Source organism: Pezoporus flaviventris, unplaced genomic scaffold, assembly GCF_033815535.1.
Source record: "Pezoporus flaviventris isolate CSIRO_AGI_PZ_B2104156 unplaced genomic scaffold, CSIRO_AGI_Pfla_v1 ptg000025l, whole genome shotgun sequence".
Lineage (NCBI taxonomy): Eukaryota > Metazoa > Chordata > Aves > Psittaciformes > Psittacidae > Pezoporus > Pezoporus flaviventris.
This window is the reverse complement of record NW_026892573.1, coordinates 8,811,787-8,838,269: the sequence shown is the minus strand read 5'-3', so window position 1 is coordinate 8,838,269 and position 26,483 is coordinate 8,811,787. Positions and strand designations below refer to the sequence as shown.

The 26,483-nt window shown below is 37.9% G+C and overlaps 1 protein-coding gene across 5 annotated transcripts; it reads left to right on the top strand.

The window, feature by feature from the left end:
• The first annotated feature begins 2,044 nt into the window (after window positions 1-2,044).
• Window positions 2,045-26,309, top strand: NEK5 (NIMA related kinase 5). 5 transcript variants are annotated; one of them, XM_061457427.1, is made up of 22 exons: window positions 2,045-2,229; window positions 4,775-4,871; window positions 5,892-5,989; window positions 7,608-7,691; window positions 7,797-7,867; window positions 8,564-8,650; window positions 9,740-9,794; window positions 11,236-11,436; window positions 11,525-11,606; window positions 13,160-13,293; window positions 14,594-14,793; window positions 16,028-16,094; window positions 16,412-16,531; window positions 17,814-17,897; window positions 17,996-18,100; window positions 19,183-19,263; window positions 20,658-20,726; window positions 21,528-21,651; window positions 21,853-21,984; window positions 23,312-23,456; window positions 24,979-25,086; window positions 25,495-26,309. In XM_061457427.1, the coding sequence occupies exons 1-22, from the start codon at window positions 2,056-2,058 to the stop codon at window positions 25,748-25,750; spliced, it is 2,574 nt and encodes an 857-aa protein (XP_061313411.1). In that variant the 5' UTR covers window positions 2,045-2,055; the 3' UTR covers window positions 25,751-26,309. The 5 variants fall into 5 exon arrangements, with proteins under 5 accessions (XP_061313411.1, XP_061313410.1, XP_061313409.1 ...); XM_061457426.1 differs by having other exon boundaries at window positions 21,507-21,651; window positions 23,312-23,449; window positions 24,975-25,086; XM_061457425.1 differs by having other exon boundaries at window positions 21,507-21,651.
• Window positions 26,310-26,483: the final 174 nt, after the last annotated feature.

Sequence of the window (26,483 nt, the reverse complement as noted above, 5' to 3'; positions counted from 1 at the left end):
CTGACATGCTAGTCCAAGCATCCACTTGCAGTACTAAAAGGAGTAACACATTAAATGTGTCCAATTCAGGACATGGTCTAAGCAGGGCCTTCTGGTTCTCTGTTGTGGAAGATTAACTGCTGCATTTTCTGGTTCATGTGCTGACCAGGGTTTGTGACTTAAACCCAGCTGGTAACTCAACACCACAGCTGCTCAGCCCTTTCCCTCCTTGCTGGGTGCGATGGGGAGGAGAATTGAAAGAACGTAAAACCCATGGGATAAGAGTAGTTTACTAACTAAAGTACAATATAATACTATAAATAATAAGGGAAATAATAGGGGGTGAGAATATGCAACTAAAAGGGGAAAGTATAAAACCAATAAACACAAGTGAAGCACAATACAATTGCTCGCCACCTGCTGATCGATACCCAGCTGGACCTGAGCAGTGATTGGTCCCTTCCAGGTAACTCCCTCCAGTTTATATACTAGGCATGGCATGCTGTTGTACAGAATACCCAAAACATGAAGGCAAGGCAGTAAGACCAAAGGGTAAGTGAGCAACTTGTTTGGTAATAGAAGGAATGACAAAATGAGTAGGAATTGTAAGACCTTAAATACAGCTAGAAAGGATTAGTATTATATGTTCAAGTTTTAATTATTTTAAAATCTAATATCAATCATGTATGGAAAAATACTTGAAGGGTCTATATTATATTCCAACATGAGTACACTGCAAAGCTGCAGTACATACATTGTAAGTCTTAAGATTTGTGCTGGAATTAAACTTTATAAATTTAAAATAATCAAAACTTTTAGGTCTTGCATATATGTTAAATAGGACAGTGTTTTCTTTCCCAGAATATGGTGAAGGAAGTTATTTTCATAATTTAACTTTTAGAGAGAATATTAGATTCTTTCTTCTGAATAAATTTAGCTACACCAAAATTTGTATGCATGTGGAATTGAAGAGTATAGAGGGACCCCCTGTTGAGAATGAGCTCTGTTGACAGAAGCGTGAAGAAGCTTTCACATAATTTTTACTGCTTGGTCAGTGGTGCTGTCATACCACTGCAATACCAATTTACCACAAATGTTTGCTAAAGGTATTAACTCTTGAACCTGTTCTTAAACGTATCAGGCAATGCTGTGGCTGGTGGAAGCTCAAATAGAAAGAAAGTAGGGTAACTATCCAAATATAAGTGCAGTATTTGTGTTTTAGTATTTTAGAATGTTTGGTATTATAGAAAAGTTCATATGGAAAATCATTAGTATGCTAATCCATAGATCAGCCTACTAAATCAGCTGTCATCTGTGTTCAGATTGGTAGGAAGTGCACAAGAAAACCCTGCAGTGTAACATTCTGATGCTTTCCATATTCAGTTTAGTTCCAAAGTGGATTACCTTATAGCTCTGTCAAAAACAAAACCAACTGAAAAACATCTCCTGTTTTCCTATGTTTTGGGATACTGCAAAAAATTAATGCATTTTCTTTGCTTCAGGGACATTGTTTCCACAACAGCCTGTTGAAAACATCTAGTCTGGGCATAATTCTAGCTTTTAGAGTCCTTGTGAGATTTCAGGTGACGAAAATTAAGTCTCAGTGGCCAAGACATCACCTATGGGTACATTATAGCACAGACTGGCTCAGCTATACTGAGTATATTTTTCAAAACATGTTGCCATTCTGAAAGTGTTATTGAAACACAGTGACTGAATGCTCAGATTTACCTACAGTAAGTGAAGTTAGGCTTGATAGTATTTGTAATCTAAATTATTGTTAATAGTTGTGGTCATTAAATTATTTTAGTCTTTTCTGTATCACAAAACTGAGGGTGTAAAATGCATAGACAACTTTTTTACCTAGAACACTTGCATAATAACTAAGCAAATCTAGATATCAAATGTATCTGGAGTTGGTAAGAGAACTGCAGAAATGTTCAGGCTAAAAGCGTTAGTGCCAATAGTGCTGTTCTGCTTGCCCCCTTGTATTTCAAAGAGATAGTGCAACACTATGCAAATATGTGAAGTTTTTCTTCCTGACTATGTACTGAAAAACTACATCGCGGCGGGTGCATGTCAGGTGCCCACCAAAGATGCTCTATCATTCCCTTCCTCGGCTGGACAGGGGAGAGAAAATGCAATGAAAGGGTTGTGGGTCGAGATAAGGACAGGGAGAGATCATTTACCAGCTACTGTCACCGCCAAGACAGACTCGATTTAGGAAAATCAGTTGTTGCACGTAGGTTGGTAAGTGAGGCTCCGCCGAGCATTCAAGGCAGTCGGGCTTTTCTTTTGGGCCACCCAACTCCTGTTACTGGCCACCCGAAGCAGGGAGGTGGTTGCGGTTTGCCTGAGGGAAATAGCGCTCCTCCTGCTCTCCGCCGCTGCGCCGCTTCAAACGCCAGCCTCCGTCGGGGGGGGTGAGGGTCCGGGGAGCGCTCCTCCTCCGGGCGCTAGGGCTCCGAACGCGGCCGAGCGCATGCAGATACCGCGTCTCCCGGAGCCGGGCCTGGCCACAAGGACGAGAGGCCCAGACAAGGCCGGCCCGCCTGGCGCGCCTCGTCGCCATGGTGACGGCACCACAGCCAGGGCGGGGAGAGCGGCAGAGCGTGATTCCTCAGCGCGGCGAGCACGGCGGTACCCCCGGTGGATTCCCCTCCCTCGGCCACCCGCGGTGCCGGTCCCGGTCCCACAGCCCCAGAGCAGGAGGTTGTACACCACCATCCGCGTGTAGGTCCCGCTGCGAGGGAGGCGGTGGCCGCCTCCACCATCACCTCGGCGGGTGACGTCTGTCGAGCCGTGCCCGGGGCCTGGCTTTGGCTCCTTGCTGTACTACGGGCAGCCGGGCGGGTGAGGGGCAAGGCCGTGGAGCGCAGCGCATCCTGGCTCGGTGTGAGAGGCCCAGCTGTGCCGAGGTGCTGCTTCTCACCCGCGACTGCGAACAGGAGCTGGCTTGGACCCAAACACCTAAACTGTAACTGCCTGAGGGTCACCCTGCCAGCGCCTCGAAGTGGCCCTCAGGAACCGCCTGTCATAGAGCCTGCATGGGCTCCCGAGGTTGCCTGGCCTTCCTGGCAGGAAAAGCCTAGATCTTAGCAAACCTCCCTTTCTAAAAGTCAGGCCAACCAATAAGAACAGTTTAAAGTGTTTGCTTATGTTTAGCTGTGTAGGTTTGCGTATGGATATGTTGCAGGCACCTGGTGACATTGTCATTTCTGTCAGAGGCTTCCAGAGGACTGCTGGTGCCCAACTGCACTTGGCTATGGTCCCCTGCAGAGCGCAGTGGCTGTTCATCTTGCTGCCAACATTAGATCACATCAGTTTCAACTGAATCAACATGAAATAGCACATTACTTAATTTTTTTCCTTCATTAAAAGAACAACTCTACAGTATTGTTAACTTCAGGAAATAATGAGTCCCAAAATCATATAATCTCACATAGTACTTTCTACTGCCTCATGTTTTAACTTTAGGGTGTACTAAAACTAAGCTTCAAGCTTCTCTTTATGAGACACTCGTAAACTTGCTGCTTATTGAAAGTTCAGATCCACAATAATTTGCAGACTTCCAGGAGATGACATTTTTAGGAAGGATCAGTAGCAGTAATAAAAATTTGATAAACTATAAAAGGCAGTGATAAAAATGATAGTTTTAAAAGGTAGTGTCTATTTCAATAGCACAAATGACTGTTAGAGCACTAATTGTGCAATACTAATTTGGGGACTTCTTTGTTTTAGCCACTGCTTTAAGGTGAAGACATCATGGATAAATATGAAATCATTAAAAAAATTGGAGAAGGATCTTTTGGCAAAATATTCTTGGCAAAAGTAAAAGTGGATAATGAGCAGTGTGTTATCAAAGAGATCGATTTAACTAAGGTAAAACAACAAACCCCAGATGGTAACAGCAGTTATTTACCTGATTGTGTTAATTGCATTCAGCAGGGGTATGAACTTGGGTTATATTTTATTTCCTTTGTAGTTCTATCTTCATTATATAGAGTTAAACTTTCTGAAGACTGTACTCTGTGCTAATATAAGGATTTTACAAGCATAGACAAAATACATATTTTGAAATTGTGTTTACTTCTTACTCGTTTTTGTTCTTTCAAAAACTTTTCTCTATGTTCAATGCCAGACACTATCTAATTCAGATTTTATTGTAACGGATTCAACTGCAACGGAACTATTGCCTCTGAAATAACAAATCACAATCCTGTGATCCATTTATCTAAACCTTTTAATTTCCTGAGGTTAAGAAACTTATTATAAATGTAAGAGGACATTTTGATGGATGGATACTGAGAGACATGAATTTTTAAGAACTTATATTGATGGAAGTGTGATCACAATGAGCCAAATAGTTTTCCTTTTAACATAACAGGGCAAAGTTTGCCCAAAGTGTTACAAAAATTTGTAGCACCAGTAAAATGAAGAACTTTTTGTCTTTTTATTCTTTTGAGATCACCCATATTAGAAATACAGTCATCTAGATCCTTATTCTTCAAGTACTTAAAGGAAGTTCAACTTCAGGGTTGAACTCTATCCATCAGCTGGCTTAGTAATAGCATTTGTATAAAAAGTTTAAAGGCAGACATTTGCCTGCTTGTATAATGTCATAATTTGGCTTGACTTTGCTCCTTCCAGTATGTTTCCAAGCATACACCTGCTTTTGCATCACCTTGGTACACTGTCTTTTCGTATTTGTGGGAATGGTTTGATAACAATGTAACTTTTTTTGTAAAGAATTAAATATATCATTGCTAGCATATAGTTTCTTAATTCTTTGCAGATGCCTGTGAAAGAAAAAGAAGCCTCTCAGAAAGAAGTAATTCTTCTGGCCAAGATGAAGCATGCAAATATTGTAACCTTCTATGCTTCTTTGCAAGGTTTATTCTTAAAATTTTTGTTTGTTTTGTGATTAAAGGAGCGAAACCAACCTTCCTAATTTTGCCCAAACTTAAGCCTATCCTCAACCTCTTACTTACCAGTGGGGACAGGTTCCAAGTCCTAAAAGTGACCATGAGGTAACAAATTCAGTCATCACTTGCCCTCTTCATGTGTGTGCGGGAGACCTAAGGTATCATGGCATAAATGCTACATCCTGCAGTGTCTGCATAGTTTAAGCTGAACTTTAGTCTTGATCGTCATAGGACTCCAGAATTTAATGAGAATTTTTTGGGAGAGTCAATAAAAGAAGAGAGCTTTTGAGTATAGCAAGAAAGAAGTCCTGTTGGCCTGTTTTCTTAAGCAATATTTTGAGGGACCACTCAAGGATACAGAATTCTTCAGGACTGAAAGAGACAGAACAAAGTCTGTTCTCCATAAGAGCTATTTCCCTGTATTTATTTTTCCTGCTGATGGCTGTCATAAGCAATGCCTTATGTAATTAATGTTATGGTTTGTGTTCAGATTGTTTTCTGTGATCAGGACTGTAAATTTTTGAAGGGACACATAAATCTGGTGGTTTTCTGGATCTCAGAGTGGTAAGAATAGGGTGATATTCCATATAAAATAGTCCCTGTTGTTTATTTCTACTGTTTGGACACTATCTGCTTCTAACCTTTCCCCTAAGCCTAACTCTATACTTAGTAATTATTGGGAAACAATCCCAACTATGAAGCATTATGCTAAGCATTGCCTGTAAGAACATCTGTCTTTCTATCAGTGTGGTCTCTTGGGAGTTTTCTCATGTATTTAATATTTTGGTAAGTCTCTGTTTAAATATATTTTTGTATCTTAGTTTTTGCATCAAGCTTCACTGGAAGTATCCATTTTTTCTCGTTTACTCTTTGAAAGGGAGGAGTAGATAGAAGATTAGCTACCCCTGTTTGAAACAAGTACCTTATAAAATAAAAATAATTTATTGCTGTATTAATGAGTAATAAAGGAAAAATTATACTTTTCAGAAAATAACAAGCTTTATATTGTGATGGAATACTGTGATGGTGGAGACTTAATGATGCGGATAAATATGCAGCATGGAGTGCTGTTTGACGAGGACCAGGTAAAAGAACCTCTCTTTAGAGGAAAGGACTTACTATGTAAAACACATGGTTTGATTTATCCAGTACTAGCAACTGTTTCTTTTCTGGCCTGTTAAAATAACTGCATGTTTTAAAGAAACTGGTAATTTTAATGGAATCTTACAGCTTGCTTTTTATACTACTTTAAGACCTTAATTTAATTCATTACTATAATTTTGATGACATTTTTTATCCCCCTTTCCTCTCACTGCTCCTTCCATTGTGGCTGCACTTTGTAGTATACTTAATAAGCCATAAAGACTATCTTTTAAATGGTAGTGTAGCTTTCTGAAGGAAATTTTCTCTTATGTATTTGACTTAGTGTACTGAATTCTGAGGTTATTTAATCATGCATAGTTTTCTACTTTTGCAGCCGTAATGAAAATGTATGTAGAGACTACATAAATAGTATCCAGTCTATTAGTGGAAATATACTCTAAAGCACAGAAGTGGAAAAAAAAAAGGAAGTAGTATTGTGACTCTTCTTTTTGCTTCAATTGTAAAAGAGGAACTCCTTACTGTAGAAGCCAATTGGAAGTGAATTACTTCAGTAATAATGAATTTTAAGATCCTATTGGGAGTCACACTAGAGGTAGGGAGAACATGAGAGAAAATAAAGATAGGACAAAACTACAGATCATGAAAACACAAGAGAAAACCAATACATGCAATGCCCTTGACAATGAGATAAAATAATATATGTTCAAAGAAGGGCAAATGAAGTATGGACATAAAAACAGATTATAGAAACTAAAGATAACATTTGCTAATTAAGAAAGGAAAGCAAATTACCCAATATAACATTATGTCATTAAAATATCTTCATATTTTCTAATGTATGCTTAAGAAAGTCCCATTTGTGGCATCATCCCTATTCAGGAAATCATACGCTTAATGTGAAGCATTACTGAATAGAAGATTATTACTTGAATCGAAGTCTTTCATGACCATCAATTTTCCTAAATAGAGAAGCATATAATCACATTGTAATTTTGTTTCCAAATTAAGTCCGAATGCCCTTGTGCAATAAAACACATGTATATTAAATGTATGTTTAAGAGCTGTTCTATGTCAACAACAAAGGATAAACCTTTGTGCTTACTTAGTATACAGGTATCTTCATAGCTCCCTTTGGTCACCACTCATACTGTTTTTTAGTGAACCACATTTAGTAAGTGTACAAATGTGATAACTGGGTGGTATGACTTCTGCCACTGTGGATTAAGAAGACATTTCTCAATTCTGTCTTAGTTGTTATTTGAACTCCCTCATCTCTAAATAAAGGTCTAGTATTCTTTCTGTTCTTTGATGCGAGTCTTTGTTCAAGTACTTGTCCTGTCACAGCCAGTGAAAACCTGATGGGGGTGGTGAAAGTGGAACAGGTATCTCTTTCTGTTTAGTTTTGTGATAGCACTAAAAAAGGAAAGGAAAAGTCTATGGCATTAATTGAAAAAATATTATTTTTGATATTTTACATGTATATGCTCTACATATTTTAGATTTTATCATATCTTTTTAATGTATTTCAGTAAGATGCCCTATTGGACGTTAAATTCACGCGAATTTATAGGTATCTTTTCCCTTTAACTTCCACTCCAGATTCTGAGTTGGTTTGTGCAGATCTCTTTGGGCTTGAAGCATATTCACGACAAGAAGATTTTACACAGAGATGTAAAAACACAGGTAGTAAAACTGGTACTGAGAGGGCGTACTTTTTGTCTTGAAAAATATGCTTAAGAAGCTCTGCCATGTTTAATTTTCACATGTGAGTTTTGGGGTTTTTTGCAGAATGTTTTTCTTAGCAATAATGGAAAGGTAGCAAAGCTTGGGGACTTTGGCATAGCAAGACAGTTGAACAGGTAAGCACCTTTTTTAATTAGTCTGTGACCTACACTAGGTAGGACTGGTTATGAGCAGTCTGAATGTAACCTGAGTATGCAAATTGCTTGTGGATTGGGCTTGTTCAAAAGGTCTGGGAAACAAAATGCCTGATATTATGATTTTTCTGTTATGCTAACACATGCCATGAAATAAGAGATGTGTCTAGCCTAGTAGGATGCTAAAGGGGCTGGAGCACCTCCCGTATGAAGACAGGCTGAGAAAGTTTGGGCTGTTCAGCCTGGAGAAGAGAAGGCTGCGTGGAGACCTCAGAGCAGCCTTCCAATATCTGAAGGGGGTCTACAAGGATGCTGGGAAGCGACTCTTCATCAGGGCCTGTAGCGATAGGACAAGGGGCAGTGGGTTTAAACTTAAACAGGGGAATTTTAGGTTAGGTATAAGGAGGAAGTTTTTTACTGTGAGTGTGGTGAGGCACTGGAATGGGTTGCCCAAAGAAGTGGTAAATGCTCCATCCCTGGTGGTGTTCAAGGTCAGGTTGGACAGAGCCTTGGGTGACATGGTCTAGGGTAGGTGTTCCTGCCCATGGCAGGGGGGTTGGAACTAGATGATCTTAAGTTCCTTTCCAGCCCTAACTATTCTGATTCTAGCAACTGGACTTTTGTTAGGTATAGGATGTATTCCGTGTATAAACATTTTTGTTCTTTGTGTTTCATTAGCACTACAGAGTTTGCTCATACCTGTGTAGGGACCCCCTATTATCTGTCACCTGAGATCTGTGAAAATCAACCATACAACAATAAAACGTAAGTCTCTGTCTTTCCTTCACATGCTTATGTGTGAGGGCATGCAGGCACAAGATAACTTATTTTAGCAATGTCATGGTTTAAATCAGTATTTTGCAGGGCACTGGGAATTTCATGTGTCACCCTTGTGAAGTCTTGTATTACTGTGTACAATATACAATAACTGTGTTATACTGTACAACACTCAGTAATATTTTAACTCACAGTGTCTAGAATAATCACGAATCTGTTATGATTCATCTAAAGGCTTAACATAAATATATTTTTTGTTTTTATAAAATTACTTGTACTTTAAACTTAAATCTAATCCTCTTTTAATACTCCTTGTTAGTAGTGGTGTGAAATGTAAAGTAGATTATTTTTTTTTCCTTTGCTTTATCTGGTTCTTCATCAAATACTAAATTTCCTTCTGTGTTTCCAACATGTAGTGACCAATGCAAGTATGGATTTTTTCAGTTCCAAGGTCATGAATTTTTGGTACACTTACTTGTAATTTATAAAAATACACTAGAAGGAAAGCTGCTAGGTTGGCAATTCTGGAACTCCACAGTAGCTACTTGCAGGAAAGACAAATATGTCTGAGAATTTTAAAGGCTTACCCAGGCTTAACACAAAATACCAGATGAGAAGCACTGAAAAGTCAGGAGCTGATTGAGCTACACCCTTTTCTCTGTGTGTGTGTGTGGGAGGTGTGATGAACACCAAATGTTCTGGAGCCAAGACTAGCATCTCAGCTCTAATTGCTGTACAAGTTTACTCCCTTATTGTCTCCTTAACTAGCAACTCAGCTGGAGATAGCTTTGCCCTTCATCCTGCTAGGAATATGAAGCAGGTATTCTTTACATCATGTGCCTTTTCCAATGATAATGGCAGTATGTAGTTAGGTATCACAGAAACATTGGTACCACAGCTAAAAAGAAATGTCCAGTTGTTCTTTTCAGTGCATCTTAAGAAAAATTAAAATTTGCACCACTATTAATCTCTGATGCAATAATGTTAATAAAACTGAGAGCTGAGAAGAGGTACTGATTACATGTATGGAAATATTATAGTCTTTTCCTTGAAACTTTAATTCCTTTTTATTCACAGAGATATTTGGTCTCTTGGCTGTGTGCTTTATGAGCTATGTGCACTAAAGCATCCTGTAAGTATCAGAGATTCAAATCATTATCATACTATTGAAACAGGTAGTGGACAGCCTAGAAAAACTATAGTAATAATAGTATTCATAGTCAGCTGTTAGGCTTTCTTTCAGCTTATTTATTGATATTAAAGAATGACTGCTAGTGCTTAATTTTTCACAGTGTGTCTGTTTTGTGCATATTAAAGTACAAAGCATTATACTGCATTTCTGCAACTTGCATATATGTGTGTGTGTATACACACAGCAAATATATATTTAGTATTTCAATAAATACTAAAATCTTTCAAAAGGCAGATGAACAATAAAAAGAACTAAAGCCAAACTTCAAGGTTAGGATTTTGGCATATAATTTCACTTATTTTTATTTAAAATTAGCAATCTGTATTTATTAAAGAGTTTGAAACCCACATTCCCCCAGAAAGCAGTTTGTGTCCCCAGAAGCATTTTCCTAAACATATTTTTTCATGTCAGAATATAACCAACATAGTATTTTCAGGAAGCTGTGTTTTCCTCAGCCTGATCTGATGCTCAGATAATTCTCAGCCTATGAGTATTATGTGGAGAAGGAAACACAGCGAAGACTAATCCCAACAATAGGAAAAGGGTCAGTCCTGCACAAAGCAGAAGCTGACAATTTACTGAGCTTGGATGTTGAAGGAAGAACAGTACTAATAGGGACAGCAGCTGTGCTGACCTCAGAGCAAGGGAGTACTGCTGAGGAAAATTTCAGATTTCACAAAGTGAGAAAACACTAATGTTACTTCTTACAAATATTAGGTGGTTTATTCTGTATTGCTGCCCATTTATTTGAAGGCAGGGACCAGATGCTGATGTAGACAGGAAACGCAAGTGAAGCTAAGGCAAATTTTGGCTACGCTTCCTTCAAAACAGCCATGTCAATAAAATGAGAATTTGCTTTGAAAATTATTTTTGCTGACCTATGAAGAGATCTGAATTCAGAGTGCTGATTTATCTGAGTGGCTTCAGTTGTTAAAAATCAGGATCAGTGCCTGGGAGAACACAGAATGCAGAGGCAGAGGGATGTTTTGAAGGTGAACGCTATGTTTGGTTGAAGGTGAAGGCTATGTATGCAGGTCTCTGTTGACAGCTTTTAGTAAAATAAAACTTGTTTCATTCTGGAAAAATTGCTTCTCTGTTCTTGTATGACAGCACAGTAGGAGTAAAACTTTTCCAGGTCCAAAAGCTGTTGGACCTTCTAAGTTGTGCAATTGAAACAAGGAGAATGTAATCAGAAAATACAATCAGATAGTGGATATATTAATTTTACACAGCAAACTATAGTTAGTAAGAAAGAAAGTATGAGGAGATTGCATAGCACAGGGCTTCTGTCAGCAAGAACGTTTTTTCAAGTTCGGGTGTCTAGTCCATCATTTCCAACCAACAGTACTTACTGTCCTCTTCTTACTGTTTTCATTTTAAGTTTGAAGGCAATAGTTTGCACCAGCTGATGCTGAAGATTTGCAGAGGCCGTTTTCACCCAGTGTCTCTGAACTACTCATATGATCTGAGGATATTAATTTCCCAGTTGTTTAAAGTATCTCCAAGAGATCGACCATCTATTAATTCTATTCTAAGGAAGCCCTTCTTGCAGAAGCTCATTCTCAGGTATTTGCCCCCTGAGGTAAGTGCCTGTACTGCTGCTTGCTGAGGGAACACTGCATTGAAGAAGTACAAACAGTTCTATCAATCAGATACCTTTTTTCTCATAGCTAATACAGGAAGAACTCAGTCATACTGTGATACATAGAAAATGTCCTTCAGCATCACAGTCTGGAGCCAAGATGATACAAGGTAATGATAGTATTATTTAACATTAATTCTACACTAGCATTTCTTAGTTATGATGCATGTGATGGCTATAACTTTTTCCAGCAGCCTTTATTGCACATTTGGATACAAGAGTTTTGCACAAACATAAAAATTGAGAAGTGCAAGAGAGGAAACACACCAGACAGTGCATCACTGTCCTGTTCAGGAAAAGACAGCTTTAAGACTAACTCATTAGCAGTTTTCAGCTAGAAAAGCTGCTGTGGGAAAGTGCTGAAACATTAGGCTTAATTCTTTTAAGAATAAAATTTACAAAACTGAGAGGCTTTGGTCTAGATGCAGTTTAAGTCTGTCACATGAAAAATATCCTGACTTAATTTTACCAAGCTATGTGCAAAAATGCAAAAATCTGTGCAAAACATGTTTTTACAAAATAATAAAAATATTTTACAAAATATTATAAATTAGATTAAACTGGGAGGGACAATTAACTCTATTTGGATTTAGTGCTCATTGATAGACCAGATTATGTATGTACATTCTTAGAAAACATGAATGAGACTAAATTCTATCTCTGTATGAACTGCTGAACATCTGGCATAGTTCTGGGAGCATGACCTTTTCCTAATTTTATATTCTTCAGTATGTCATAATTATTCCTTAAATTTATCTTTGGATATCAAAGCAGTTCAAACGGATTTGTGAAAATAAACCTATGTAGTTACTTTACTACACTATAGACTTTCCCCTCCTCCCCCTCCAAAAAAAAAGTTCTTTTGAAGTGTAGGAACCCATGTTATTTTGCAGCTTATTTTCAATTATCTGCCTTCAGGACTAATTCAATTTAGACAGAGGCACCTGAACATCTAAATCAGTAATTTTTAAAAATATCTATGGTCATATATTACTCATAATTTGTATAGATTTTATCTCCCAGACATGATACTCTCACAGTCATTACTGAGGGAAGTTTTAAACCTCAGTTAGAAATGACTTCATGCTAGCAAAGACACTATTTTTCCTTACTGCAGCTTAAGTATTTGCAGAATACTTACTGACCAAACGGGAATGGTATAATTGTACTCTCCTACATGGGGAACTGACAAGGTGAATTTTTCACTTTTCATCCCTTCTTTCCAAATTTCACAAGTACTGTAACATTTTCTAGTGATTTGTAAAATACCAAGGTTTAGAAAGGGAATGCCTAAGCAGGTAGTCACCTAGCCTCCAATGAATCAGACCTCCTGTTTTCTGTTCTTGGTACTAGCATGAAATCAGTGGTTTAGTTTATAGATGTCTCCTTTTTATTCAGTGTGCTTTGCAAAACTAGTCAATAAGATACACTTTACATGAGTGTGACAAATCATAATGCTTTCAAAAGCCTGTCATTCTAAGAATGAAAGGCAGAATTCCTAGGAGGTGTGAAGCATGATGATCATAGTGGTGATGGTGAAAGGACAGCTTGTTAGCCTAACCTGTTGTGTATAAGCACATTACTGTGTTTTGCAACTACATGATCACTAATCATATAGAGAAGACAAAATAGAACCTTTTCATATGTTATTGTTAAAAAACAGATAAACTTCAGAAAAGGAGAGCCCAGGACCAAGTTTCTCCAGAATCTGGAATGGTGGTGCCTGTCAAGAAACAGGAATTATTTCAGAGAAATGAATTGAAACCTCCTTCAAGAGGGCAACAGCCTATTTTTCAGGTACTGTGCATCCACATTCTCATAATATTTAATCATCTTCAGAAGGCAAGGCAATCTGCTTATGTATTCTCTAATCTAATACTTCTACACCAAGGGTACAACTTCCTTGCTTCAGACTCTCCACCCTGGTCACAGTGGCCTGAAATTCCAGGAGGCCAGTCTTGCTAATAAAGACTGAGGCAAAAAAGGCATTTAGTGCCCCAGGCTTTTACATGGCCTGAGTCACCAGGGCACCTGCTCCACTGGTCATAGTTCTCAGTCCTCTCAATCCTTTTACATTTATTCGGATGGCCTGATTTGTACTCCCTGTTGCTTGGGGTTGCCATACTTCTGGGTGCCATCCTGTAAAACTTATTTCAATAAGGGATAAGATAAACACTTTTTGAGGTTACCTCTTCCTTGGGAACATTACTGCCAGTGGAAAATTTTCTTACAAAGATAGGAATTTATATTCTACTGTAATCTGGACTATACCATGGGTAGATAAGCCTGGTTTTAGTGTTTCTAAAAGGGAAAGCAGGGAGGAATAGTTACTGTGTTTATCATCTGTGGATGGGATACTCTGATGTTTTTTAATTTATTTAAGAAAATAAGCAAAATTCAGCATTTTTGTCATACACCGTATAGTGTTTCTACCATGGAAATGTTTGTGAATGCCTTACCATGCTTATGCCATGCAGTGGCACCTTCTCTCCATTGTTTCTATGACAAATAGAAGAGATAGTGGAAACACAGGGATGTTTCCTCACAGTAAGGATGTTGAGAAATGAAAGGCAAGCTCCCACAGGCATATAATGAAAGACATGGTGGAGTACCACAGTGCTCCCCTGAAAGCAGCAATCGATGCATACACTGCCCCAAACTACATCCCCTGAAAGCAGCAATCAATGCATACACTGCCCCAAACGACATCCCAGGTTCCCCTTGCTCTCACATATCAAAATGATATTCCCTGAAATAAATTCAGTGCTTTAGGTTTCAGAACAATGAAGTGACTCTAGGGCAATGACACTACAGAGTACAAAGCTGATTGACTCTCGCAACAATATGGGCTGCTGCTTAATGACAGGAGTTGATGGAACAGGGGAGAAGGGAATGACAATTGTAAGATTATATAAAGCCCTGAAAAGTTAGGAAGTTTCTGGTTTATATGTGAAAGGATTTGGAAAAACTTACACTAACTATACCATACCAGTGTGTATTACTGTGCAACTTACACTGGGGAGGACAGGAAGTTAATTCAAGCTTGTACTGATGCAAATGAAGGCAGGTAAATTAACATGTTTTATTATATTTTCAGACACAGACCTCCAGATTTAAGATGGCAGAGGAGCCAGAAAATACTAGAGCACATGGCCATTATGGTCATTACTATGATAAGCTTGACAACTTGCAGAGGAGGGCTAATGCACCTTATGAGCTTTCTAATGTCAGCCAAAGAGTTGAGGAATATTACAAACTAAAAGGACAAGTTGCACCTCCACCACCAGCACTTGACTGGTAAACTTTTCTCTGTTTATTAGTGGGGAACTGTCATGCATGTTTTGAGTTATCAGCCTTCCTGATTAGATAACACTGGACATGGATCAACCAGTGTAATTGTTCTTTGCTTAGTCTTCGTTATTTTTCTTACATAAGGTTAATTGTGCAACAACGTAACTCCTGTTTCTGTGTATCCAGAGGTGCCGTCTGAATATATTGTCCTGATGTTTGACATTCATTATCAAAATGTCTCCCCAATCTCAGCATTTTATTGTGTGAGAAGTAAAACACAGGCTTTTTGTAGACTTTCTAATTGTACTAAGGATAAGTACTGTCTTTCCCTCTGGGATCAGATCAATATAAAGACCACAAGCAGCTCTCCACTTGAGGGAACAGAGTGAAAGGCAGGCCATGGAAATGTTGGTTTTTTTTTTTCCCTCCAGAGCTTGTATTTCAGTTTCAGGTGCAACACCCCTTTCTCTAGCAGTTTGTTTACTCCAAAACTTTTCTCTTACGAAGTAAAGGTACTTTATTAAATTTGAGATAGCCCGTTCATTCCAAGATTGGCCATTGGTGTGGATGAGTTTTGAAAGCCTTGAGAAAGGAAGGTAAGGTATCTTTAATACTGCCCACTTCTGGATACTTCTTTTAAGGTTGGCCAAATTGTTAGTTTTCATTCAATGACAACAGTGTTTAGAATGTTTCAGTTAAGCTTTAGAACATCTTGTCTGAGCTGAGTTTCTAGTGCCTTATTTAAGGACAAAGTCTTCTGGGGCATAAATGGATTCCGAAGATAGGAAATAAACCAAATAGAAATCAGGGAGCTTACAAGTGACTGCGGATTATTGTATAAAAAAAAAAAAAAGTAAATATTTAGTAACCACAAAACAGGGGAGAAAGAAATAGAAAAGTTGAATATACAACCTCCACTGTGACAGTTTTCACTTATTTTGAGGATCAGGAACACCATCTTTATTTTCATTAACACTTTCACATACCATCTATCAATAAAACGACTTTGCTGCACTCTTCAGAAGGCAAATATAACTGAAGTCATAGGAAGGGGAATGCCTGAAATGGATGATTACTTTTTCTGATTTTACTGTTGTGCCATATTTATCCATATTTTATCCATATTTGTAGTACAAAGAGAGGTCTGGGTTTTTTTGTATGTGATAGAACCTATAGAGAATTATTTGTGCAGAAGATAGTGAGTCTGTGAAATAAAATGTAGTATATGGACATCTCTCAGGCCTGCAGAATATCTTCAAAGGCGTTTTGAAGCTCAACAGTACAAGATTAAAGTGGAAAAACAGCTGGTAAGTAAATACTGAATCATAGAATAAAATCTGTAAGAGGAAATGAATGAAAATCCAAAAGATGGATTCCTAACAGCAGACTGTAATACTGACAGGTAGAAAGTTCTGCTCTAGCGAACTCCCTGATCTGCTCCACAACACTCATATTGAGGTTTCATCTTCTAATAGAAAACTGCAGCAATATAAAATTCTACTGGAACTTTTTCTTTCGAAAAATACACACTTGACTTAACTTCACTCTTCAGTGGGAGAGGGAGACTGAATTGAGTGAGCAGTGAAGGAATTCCTTTGTCTGGGATATATCTGTACATCCACAGGGACTGCGACCATCCTCTGTTGACCTGTATCATGACCAAATAGAGCAGCAGAAAGTAAAGAAAGAACATCTCAAAAACCATCAGCAGGACATATCTAGAAAGAAAGAAATGAAAGAACAGGTAAGTGAAATATCTTCCTTAGCTGCTTAAAGATGTCTTCTTACACTCCTTGACAATAGCATTTTATATGTCAGATTTGATTCTTTTCCATCTGAACACTAGGATAATATACGCTGTTTTTATCTGGTTCCATCTTACATAAACTACTGAAGACTTGCACAAAAGTTGATGTCCATAAAAATTACATAAACCACGGCCTTGATTTTAGTTTCACTTCAACTGAGATCGGAGGAGTTACGTCACTGAACAGAGGACAACAGATCCTCTATTGCTGGAGGACAATAGAGCCTCACATTCACAAATCAGATAAAATATTCATTTATGTATATTCATTGTTCATCAGTCATATGATGACATTTAGAATGTGATATAATACCATGTGATGCATCCTACTTCGCTTGGCATATTATAACTTTGGGAGAATATTATATACAGAAGCAATATATTTTCCTGGTTTTGCTTTTGGGTGACAGAGAAAACAAACTGACACTTCTTTCTTACATGAACATACATAAATACTTTTAATCTTTCTATGTTTGATTTATTAAAAAATGCCAAAATAAGGGTGAATATAATAACTTGTACATAATGGTCAGACTTTGGAACAGCAATATACTCATCATGTACACATTCTTCAGCAACTGTTGCTGTTTAGTTCAGCAAAGTCTGTACTAAATATGCCAAAAAAAGGGAAGAAATTTTACAGATTAGTCCAATTGTAAGAAAGATGAGCAAATTAGGATAGACTCTCATAAAACACTATGTTATGACTCTTCATAAAATGAGATGTTCTTAACACAGAAATGATATTTTGGCCAAATTTGAAGGTTTTGCAGCAAAGCAAAAAGGAAAGAGCATCCATAGGAATGTTGAAGCTTCTGGAATAAAAGATTTCCAGGTTTCATTTCATTTCGGGGAGCAGGTTGCTGCATACTACATAATTTTTTTGTTCTTCTGATTTCCAGTCCTTTCTTTCTGAGTTGCAACCTTAGCATCAGGCAATCCTTAGGTTATTCTTGGAATTAGCTGCTTTAGATATAATTCTACAGTTATGCTAGCAAGATAGTCTGAAAAGCTTCAAAAAGGTTAAAGCCTGGAAAAGTTATAACTCAAAAATGTCTTCTAATATGAAGTAGCAAGCAGTCTTTAAAATTGGCAGGAAAGGATACATCCCTTTTTCTCATACATACACAGTGTGCTATTCATAGAGTATTTTGTTTAGCTACCGTTATTTCTGTATGTATTTCTAATACACGTGTTCTACCTCACTGTTTTATAACAGGAGTACCTGAAACAATTGCAGAGAATTCGAGAAGAATACCACCGCGATATAAAAGATTTCAGAGTTAGAGCAGGAGTGCACCAGGTAACAGAGCTCAAACATACACACACTCGTACTTCCTTTTTCTTGTTTAAGCCAGTACACTTAATTAGAAATTGAAATTTTATAAAAATGTTCCCTAGGAGAATCGAAAAATACAAGATAAAACCTATCTTGTGAGGCAAGGGAAAGCTGAGGACCAGTCTGAAACTGAGGATGCAGCTTTAACAGGAAAAGAATCGCTTCAGGTATAGGTACTATCTCCTAGTCTAAACAGTATTTTTTGTGCAAGTCCTTAAAGGTCTTTGATTCACTCTCTGTGACAAATCTGAAGAGTGGTAAAGCTCAAATCTCACCTGATCCTTCCACCATGTTGGAAAGTCTCCCTAGGTTTCCTTCTTGAGTAGCTTGGAAAGTTTCTTTGGCAGAGTCCTGAGTTGTTCTGGTAATTATTTTCCATCTGTAAATGTAAGGATGTACTTTTACTTGATTTCTTTTTGTGGTATTTTTCTTTTCATTGCTCTCTGAGTGAACTTAAGAAGAAGCCACTCACAGTGCAAACCTCTACAAGAATTCTGTGCAGAAAATACAACACTTCATGACAGTCCAGTGTAGCACCATGTCCGAAGTTAGAATCCAGTTTTATGTGGAGTCCTTACTTAAACAAAAAATCTGGGGGAAGCAAGAGGAAGAGGCAGAGTGAAAGCTTTCCAGCTACAGTACTCCTTCGCTTCTTTCTCATCAAATACTACCAAAGCAGCTACTGGAATGGAGTTTCAGAATTGTTCCACTTTTACTTTGCAATATTGGCATTGTGAACACCAGATGATCTTTGCAGACACATGCCCTTCTGCAACAAGAAGTCCACTTCTCTTCAAGTGAAATGAATAAAAGTCTGAATTGATGCAAATTAATCTCAGTTTGCAAATTCCCAGTCTAATCTGAAGAAAAGGCAGCTCTGATCTAGCTATCAGGATTCTTCAGTCAGGGTTTGCCTTACGTGGTGTAGGATGACTGCACTGTTCAGCCTGAGTAATTTTGAATATGATCATAAAAAATAAAAGATGTAGCATTTATTTATTGACACAGTACTGTATTGTCCAAACACAGGTTTCTGAAATATCATTTTTGCACTTTATGCAAGGTGGCCTATTTTTATTTTTGCCAGATAAGCCAGAATTGACAAAGAATGGAATATTCTGACAAATATATGTACAAGGGAATCAGTGACTAAATTTATGACTTACACAAGTCTTTTTTTTCACAGGGTATACACATATTCTAGTGCCAAAGAGTGCATTTTAAAGTTGGGCTTTTTTTCTCCTTCCAGGACATGGAAAAAACCTTTAAACAAGTCAGACTCCAGGATACGCAAGACCAAAAAATCTTAGAAAAGAAACACAACACAAAGGTATCCATCCTTACTGCTGTATTTTTTTCCATTTTCTTCTTATGTCTGTACATTTCAAATGATTGTGTTATCACGGTAGCTCTGGAAATCAAGTTACCTGAGAGTCAGTCAGGAGTGGTTGTCGTGGTTTAAACCCAGTCAGGCAATTTGTTCACTCACTTCCCCTCACTTCTTTCCCTCCCCCTGCTCCCGGAGGGACGGAGAGGAGAATTGCAAAGAATGCAACTCCCACGGGTTGAGATAAGAACAGTTTAGTAACTAAGGTATAACACAAATCACTACTGCTACTACCAATAATAACAATGATAAAGGAAATAACAAGGGAAGAAAATACAACACCTCACCACCAGCCAACTGATAACTCACCCCACAGGCCTGACCAAGCACCGACCCATACCTCCTCCAACCCTGCAGTCTCCCAGCCCTTCCGCCTAACTCCCACTTACATCCCGGGCATGACGTGCTGTGGTATGGAATACCTCTTTGGTCAGTTTGGGTCAGGTGTCCTGTCTCTGCTTAGTCCTGGCTTCCCCTCCTCCCCGACAGAGCATGAGGCTCACAAAGTCCTTGGCCAAACCAAAACATCGCTATCAGCTCTGTTCCCGAGCTGAAAGTCAAAACACTGCACTGCACCATCTACCAAGAAGGAGAAAAATGACTGCTACTGCTGAACCCAGGACAGTGGTCTACTGTTTGCAAGTTTGTATGAGAAGATAGAATCAATAAGAAAATAAATGAGCTTTTCTGATAATTTGAGGGAGGCTCCCTTTAGATATTCCCAGACAGTAATCAATCCCTACCTCTCATCTTTATACCAAACTCCACTAGTAGCGTATGGGAACTCAAGTTTAGTCAAAGTTTAAGTGAAGTCAGTATGCTAAATTTCTAACATTTTGTTATAAAACATTATTCTCTATGGTGCTTTTTAAATTCTTGAAGGGGATGGGAATTGAATAGAAATGCACATAAGATGATACCAGGAAGGTTTCTGACCATAAGATCATTGTGAAGTGGACTAAAGGTCTTTTGTGAAATATTGCAGAGAAGCAGTACAGTATTCAAATTTTAATACTCATTGAGAACCAGCTCTAAGAACCAACTGCTGTGTATTGCAAGGATTTGAATTAAATGATTATCAAAGACACCTTTCCTTAAAATCAAAAGTGGGTGCAATCCTTTGAAAATAGCCATAAACTATATTTAGAGAAGTCTCCTTTTGTCCAGTTTGCTCTACTCTGATCTTGTTAAATAGAAGAAAAATATTGTTAAATAAAAGTTATTTTCAATACAAGAATAATTTTTCAAGTTTGTACTCCCATATAAATTGTGTACATTTATTTAAATGTTTTTATTTGATAAAATAAATTACTTAAGTGTGTGATTTTTTTCTTTAGGGAGGAGTAAAGTTTGAAATTAATTTAGATGTATGTGTTCCTGAGGAGGACAGCGTTCAAGAAGCAGAGGTAGTTATATTCAAAGGATTTACATTAGTAATCTGAAACCACAACAGTAGCTCCATGATCTAGATTTTCTTTCCATTACTTTCATCCTCTGCTTTCATTACAATGAAGCTTCCTATGGAGGATTTGTTGACATATTGCATAGATCTGACCTTGCTCAAGAGGATAACTGCTTAGAAGAAAATTGTATGATATCTGGGTCAATCTTTCACATGGTAAAAGATGAAGGAGTGCAGATATTTAAATTTTGTAAACTGGCCTTTAGGGGAAGAATTCATCTCAAAATTGAGTTAGTCTGCAAATGCCAAATTTAATTTGTAAATTGTTTTAATATACTTCTGTTTCTTTTCACTAGTACTGTGTCACAAATCTAGAATAATATTGTGATGAACCAGATGATATTTAGAAAACGTCGAAGTGAGACCACAGACATTATGGATTTCATTTATTAAAATGACATTTGTGGCTGATTGACATGTAATAGCTGCCTATGAAGATTTTTATTAGTGTATTAAAATTTTTTAAGTATTTGTAATAGCAACGTCAACAATACAATTTTTTCTAGTATGTATAGTCTTAATTTCTAAAGCACTATTTTGTCATTCTGTGGTTTCACATCTCTTCAGTCCCGTGCAGCCTTCTGATACACAAATCACGACATGACTTTTGAGTTCTGCTGGTTCACTTTTTATTACGCATATTTCCTCTGCATACATGAGGATAGCTGGCAAGCACAGTAAAGTGAGAAGTGATTAATGTACTGTATGTATTTTCTCTTTCCAGAGTAACTTATTGTTTCTTCAGGTACCAGATAAACTCGGTGAGACTTTAACTTTTGTGGATGGTGAGAATCTTAAGGAGAACTTGGTGGAAGTTTATGAAGATCATGTGGAAAGAGCTTTGGAAGAACTCTCTGCATACCAAGCAGGTATTCCTTGGTGAATGCAACAATGAGTATCCTGAAAAATTATATAGAAGTTAGGTAAATTCAGTAACTTAAGCTATAGACTTTATCAGATAAACAGCAAGTTTATCTGATGAGCTGTTTCTTGGTATGACACACTATTATAATTATACTAAAATCTATTTAAAAAGAAGTAACTTTGCCTCCTGTTTTAATTCCCGTAAGAGTACAATGACATAGATGATAGGAAAGAAAACAGAAAACGTTGGCAAGCTGGAGCCCCTCAGACACCACTGAATTTTTTAGCTGATGCTGATGTCACATCTGCATTACCTGCTACGGCTGAAATTGAACTTGGTAAGAAAGTTTTGGTTTTCAGTGAAAGTAGGGAGCTGCTAAAATTCAGCCAGGCTACTTGCAGACCTTGCCCCAAAAAATTCCATACCAGAATATTCACATGATCTGGCAAGCTTTTAATTGCAGGACTTCGTAATAACTGAGGTTATTGTATGTGTTAAACCATAGAATGCAGTTGTCATTTTCCCCTCTGTCTAATATCGCAATCATGTTGTGCTGCTCATACATATTAAAAGGTCTGAATTTAATGAATCACTCTGTGGGCTGGGTAACAGCAGCTAAAAAAGCCAGTCTGTGCAACTTCCTCAAGCCTTGAGTTGACACACAAGAACTAGGGCAGTCAGTTGCCAACGCCGTCCCAGGATGTGATGGAGTTCTGTTTTCCCACTCTCCTACTAATACTGCTACTCTAAACTAGTGTTGCCACACAGCCCCAAGTGCGTGAGCACACAGCTGAGACTGTGGGGATGCTCCATTTCAGAAGAGGCCGATGGCAGGTTTCTTACAGTACCAGTGCATATCTCCTCAGGCAGCCAGGCATCTCCAGTGACTGTTTGCTGAAACCAAGGAGCTCTTCCAGCATTCAGCATACTCCCAGAACCCCAGACACACAAGAAATAATCTGAGGAGTTTACATGCACAGTGAAGACAAAGCAGAATATTAGAATCATAGAATAGTTTGGGCTGGTAGGGACCTTCAAAGGTCATCTAGTCCAACCCCACTGCAATGAACATCTAGATGAGGTTGCCCAGAACCACATCCAACCTGGCCTTGAGTGTCTTCAGGGATGGTGCATCCATCACCTCTCTGGGCAACCTGTGCCAATATTTTACCACCCTTATTGTGAAGAATGGATCTCCCCTCATTTAGTTGAAAACCATTACCCCTTGTCCTATTGTAACAGGCCCTGCTAAAAAGTCTTTCCCCATCTTATTGTTAATATGCCACTTCTTGTTCATTCTGTCTTAGACAAAAGAGAAGCTTTTTCAGCCTCAGGAAGCCAACAAGTTTGAGAGCAAGGACTGCTCAATGACTTAGGCCTGTCTATTCCAGGCTTAATAAGCTGTTACTTGAACATTAAAACTGATGTTAAAATTTTTTGGGGCTAAATAGTCCCAACTATTTTTTCTCTACAGTATTAATCAGATCAAATACGTATAAAAAAATCAGGAGTATTCCATAAAGCTAAAAAAAAACCAAACCCTAGGTTTCAGCATTACCCAAGGGGAAGAAATCAGTGTCAAAACTAGAAAGTGTGAATCTGACAGAAGACAGCATCAAGCTACGTTCATGCTTTAGTGACCTGAGAACCTTGCCGTTCTTCAGCTGATCACACTGTTATGCCTGAAAACATCCCACGAAACAGGAAGCAATGGAAACGAACACCACCAGGGGCACTCCTGAACATCTTAGTCAAAGCAGAGCTATCTAATGATTCCTTCATGCACCTTGGAGAAGAAACAGGTAGGATGTTTGTTACTGTAAATTTTGCAAGTTTTACTTTACTGTGTTATTTCTTCTACCATTGGCACATGGTCTGTGATGAGAAGCAGTTGGCTAAGTAGAAGAACAAAGGCAGCCTGTCCCTGCAGCCACTGCTCTGCCCTGTAGAAGAGAAAGGCCTCTTTCAGGATGTCACTGTTTTCAGTAGCAGGGAAAAGGATAAGCCATACTTACTGGTTATTACTTTCATATGTAATTCTTTTATTTGCTTTGGTGACAGAGGTGAGCTACTACAGCTGGCATATTGGCAGGTACCACAAACCTAGATCTAGTCCCTGCAACTGTTAAGGTTGAAGAAGCCTGTAAAAAACATTTATACAAATACATGTATTTCTGTAGAAGAGCTGTAAACTGTAGTACATGGTGACTGAAACTACAGTGATGTCTTACTTTACAAGGTGGTCCATGCTGATACAGCTGACACTAAAATAGATTTGAACTCACACTACAATGCACTTTCCCAAAGTAACAGATTGGTTTAAAAATGACATTTACTTTGCATCAAAGTTGTTAGCTAAAAAACCTAGAGTATTTTCCACAGAAAGACACTGTAAATGTAACCAGACATTATGGTTTTATGCATAGTTGCCAATCTACTTGAATGTGTAATTGCATGATGGGACTTTTAAGGCAGCCAAATATGCCAAGTTTCAACAATTTTAATGGATCGTGAGAAATACCTTTTTCATTTGCAATTGTGCAGTTAGCACTCTCCTGATAATTATGCCTCATATACGTTTTCTCATAGCATAACAAGTTCTTACAAAACTGCACCATCCTGAAGGCTAAACCAGCTAAACATGCCAACTAAATTCCTCTCCTAAGACTAGCTTAATTGCTTGTAAATTAAAAACAGAAACAAAAACACTAAAATGCCCCAACAAAATTAAATTCAAACCACTTTCCACAAATGTCAGCAGTTCATAAGACTAAAGCAAGAATAAGTCACACAGGTATTCTAATTGCTGTTGCTTTTATCAGTTAGATTTATTCGAACATGGCGCTCTCTCAAACCCAGTTCTGTCCTGCTACTCAGGCTGACATTACCCAGACTGACAGATTTCTGTTGGATGACACACAGAAATTAGTCTTTATACTGAAACGACTCTTAGCATTGTTGTCCCATCTTCAGGGTAGGGTTGCCCTTCAGTCTCTGAAAGTGAGCATTTTTAGGTAACCATAACTACATTCAACTGTGTTTTTCAGTTTTTCCCAAGCAGTACTCCCCTACGTTTTCCACTGAAAATGCAGATCCCTGTGTTGGGAACTTAAACATACTAACATCTGATTGCCTTTCTTACTTAATTTTTATAGTTCCATGGTTATGGTCTACCAAACACACCAGGTGTGACTAAAAGGTGTGATCAAGAATAACAGAAGCCTGGTATTTACGTTATTGTGATTTGGACAACAAAAACATTCAAGCAGTTACCTGTTTGCTATTACTTTACATACACTTTTATAGGTAGCCAATACACAAATGAAGGGAGGTTAACTAGGTTGCCTCTGAAAGAAAACAAGGAAGATGATTCAGAACCATACTCTGCTGTTACTATTGATGAAGGCCGACTTGAGCCAAGATCAGATGATGAAGACACGTAAGTCAAGCTCATCAGAAGAAAAATTCATGTAACTGAACAGTTTTAATGAAATGACAAATTCCATTGCCTTTTCTTCTGTTGTTTTAATTTCATACATGAATAAAACTTACTTGCTTTACAGACTCTGCTAATTTAACTTTTAATTCTGTAAATGATTATGTCACATGGCAAGGATGTCATTAAAAATGTTATGCAGAAGTATTAATGTGACTTTGCAGCTCCTGTTCTCCCATCTTACAAAGACAGGTAAACAATCTCACAGAGAAAGAAGAAACATTCACATTATGTGTGTTGCTTGTAGGGTCTTTATAAAGTGTTTAAAAGATAACTGAAAGGCCTCAAAAGGAGAAAGCTTTGTAACAAAGATATATTGAATTCATAGAAGTATCTTGGTTTACTTTACAGGAATTTTGAAGATTCTGAAGATGAACTCAGACATGAGCTGCAGGAATCTCTGGAAAAAGTGGCAACTACTCCAGCAGAGAGAACCATGGAATCTTCCATTCTTTCAGTAAATAAAGGTCAAGCAGGTGAAAAAAAGATGAGTTTACCTCTCAAACGACTTGGAGGATCTGATGATGATGATTTAGAAAATAACCATGGGTCACTTAGTGTTGACACAGATAATGAAAAAGGCAAGCAGGAAGCCAGTGCTACCTAGAACACTGGCACTGTTACTCTTTCAAAAGTTGCTTGAAATTTTAGCCACATCAGTGACAAAATTTAAGGATAGCAGATATTACATGCCAAGTAAATCAGCTGCTTTTCAACAGTGCTAAATGCTCAATTAAAGTTAATAGAAGATTGTTACTATTTGTTTAAAAGGAAAAAAAATCAGGCTACTTTTCGGGTGTCTAAATGTTGAAAAATTCTCTTCCAGACTAAAATGCGTTTTCATCTGTTCTAAACTTCCTGGGACATCTCTGTCAACACTTGCTTGAGCAAATTCCTGATTGCATACTCTCTTTAACCATTTTTGTATAATGTAAGAAAGTCTCCTAGTCAGTATACTGTATTTCCCCAGCTCAATCAACTTATTTTAAGAAGCTCTTCCAGCTTTTCATAATCTCTATGTACTGCCAATACAGCTTTGTAATCCATAATTTCATTTACATGGTACTGACCGTACATAAGTATCACCAACTGCTCAGCAGTTTTATACAGTAGCAGTTAACAGGTTTATTAGCACCCTGAGACTTGTGCATTACCCAGTTCCTAAGAAAATACGGGACAGTAGGTTCTTCTAACCTTATCTTTTCATATACAAAATTTCATATAATCTGGACAAAGCATAAACAGAGGGAAAACCACATTCTAATTTCAGTAGCTTTTTCATGGAATTGCAGAATCATTTTGGGGAGGGGGGTAATCACTGCCCTGGCCCTGCTGGCCAC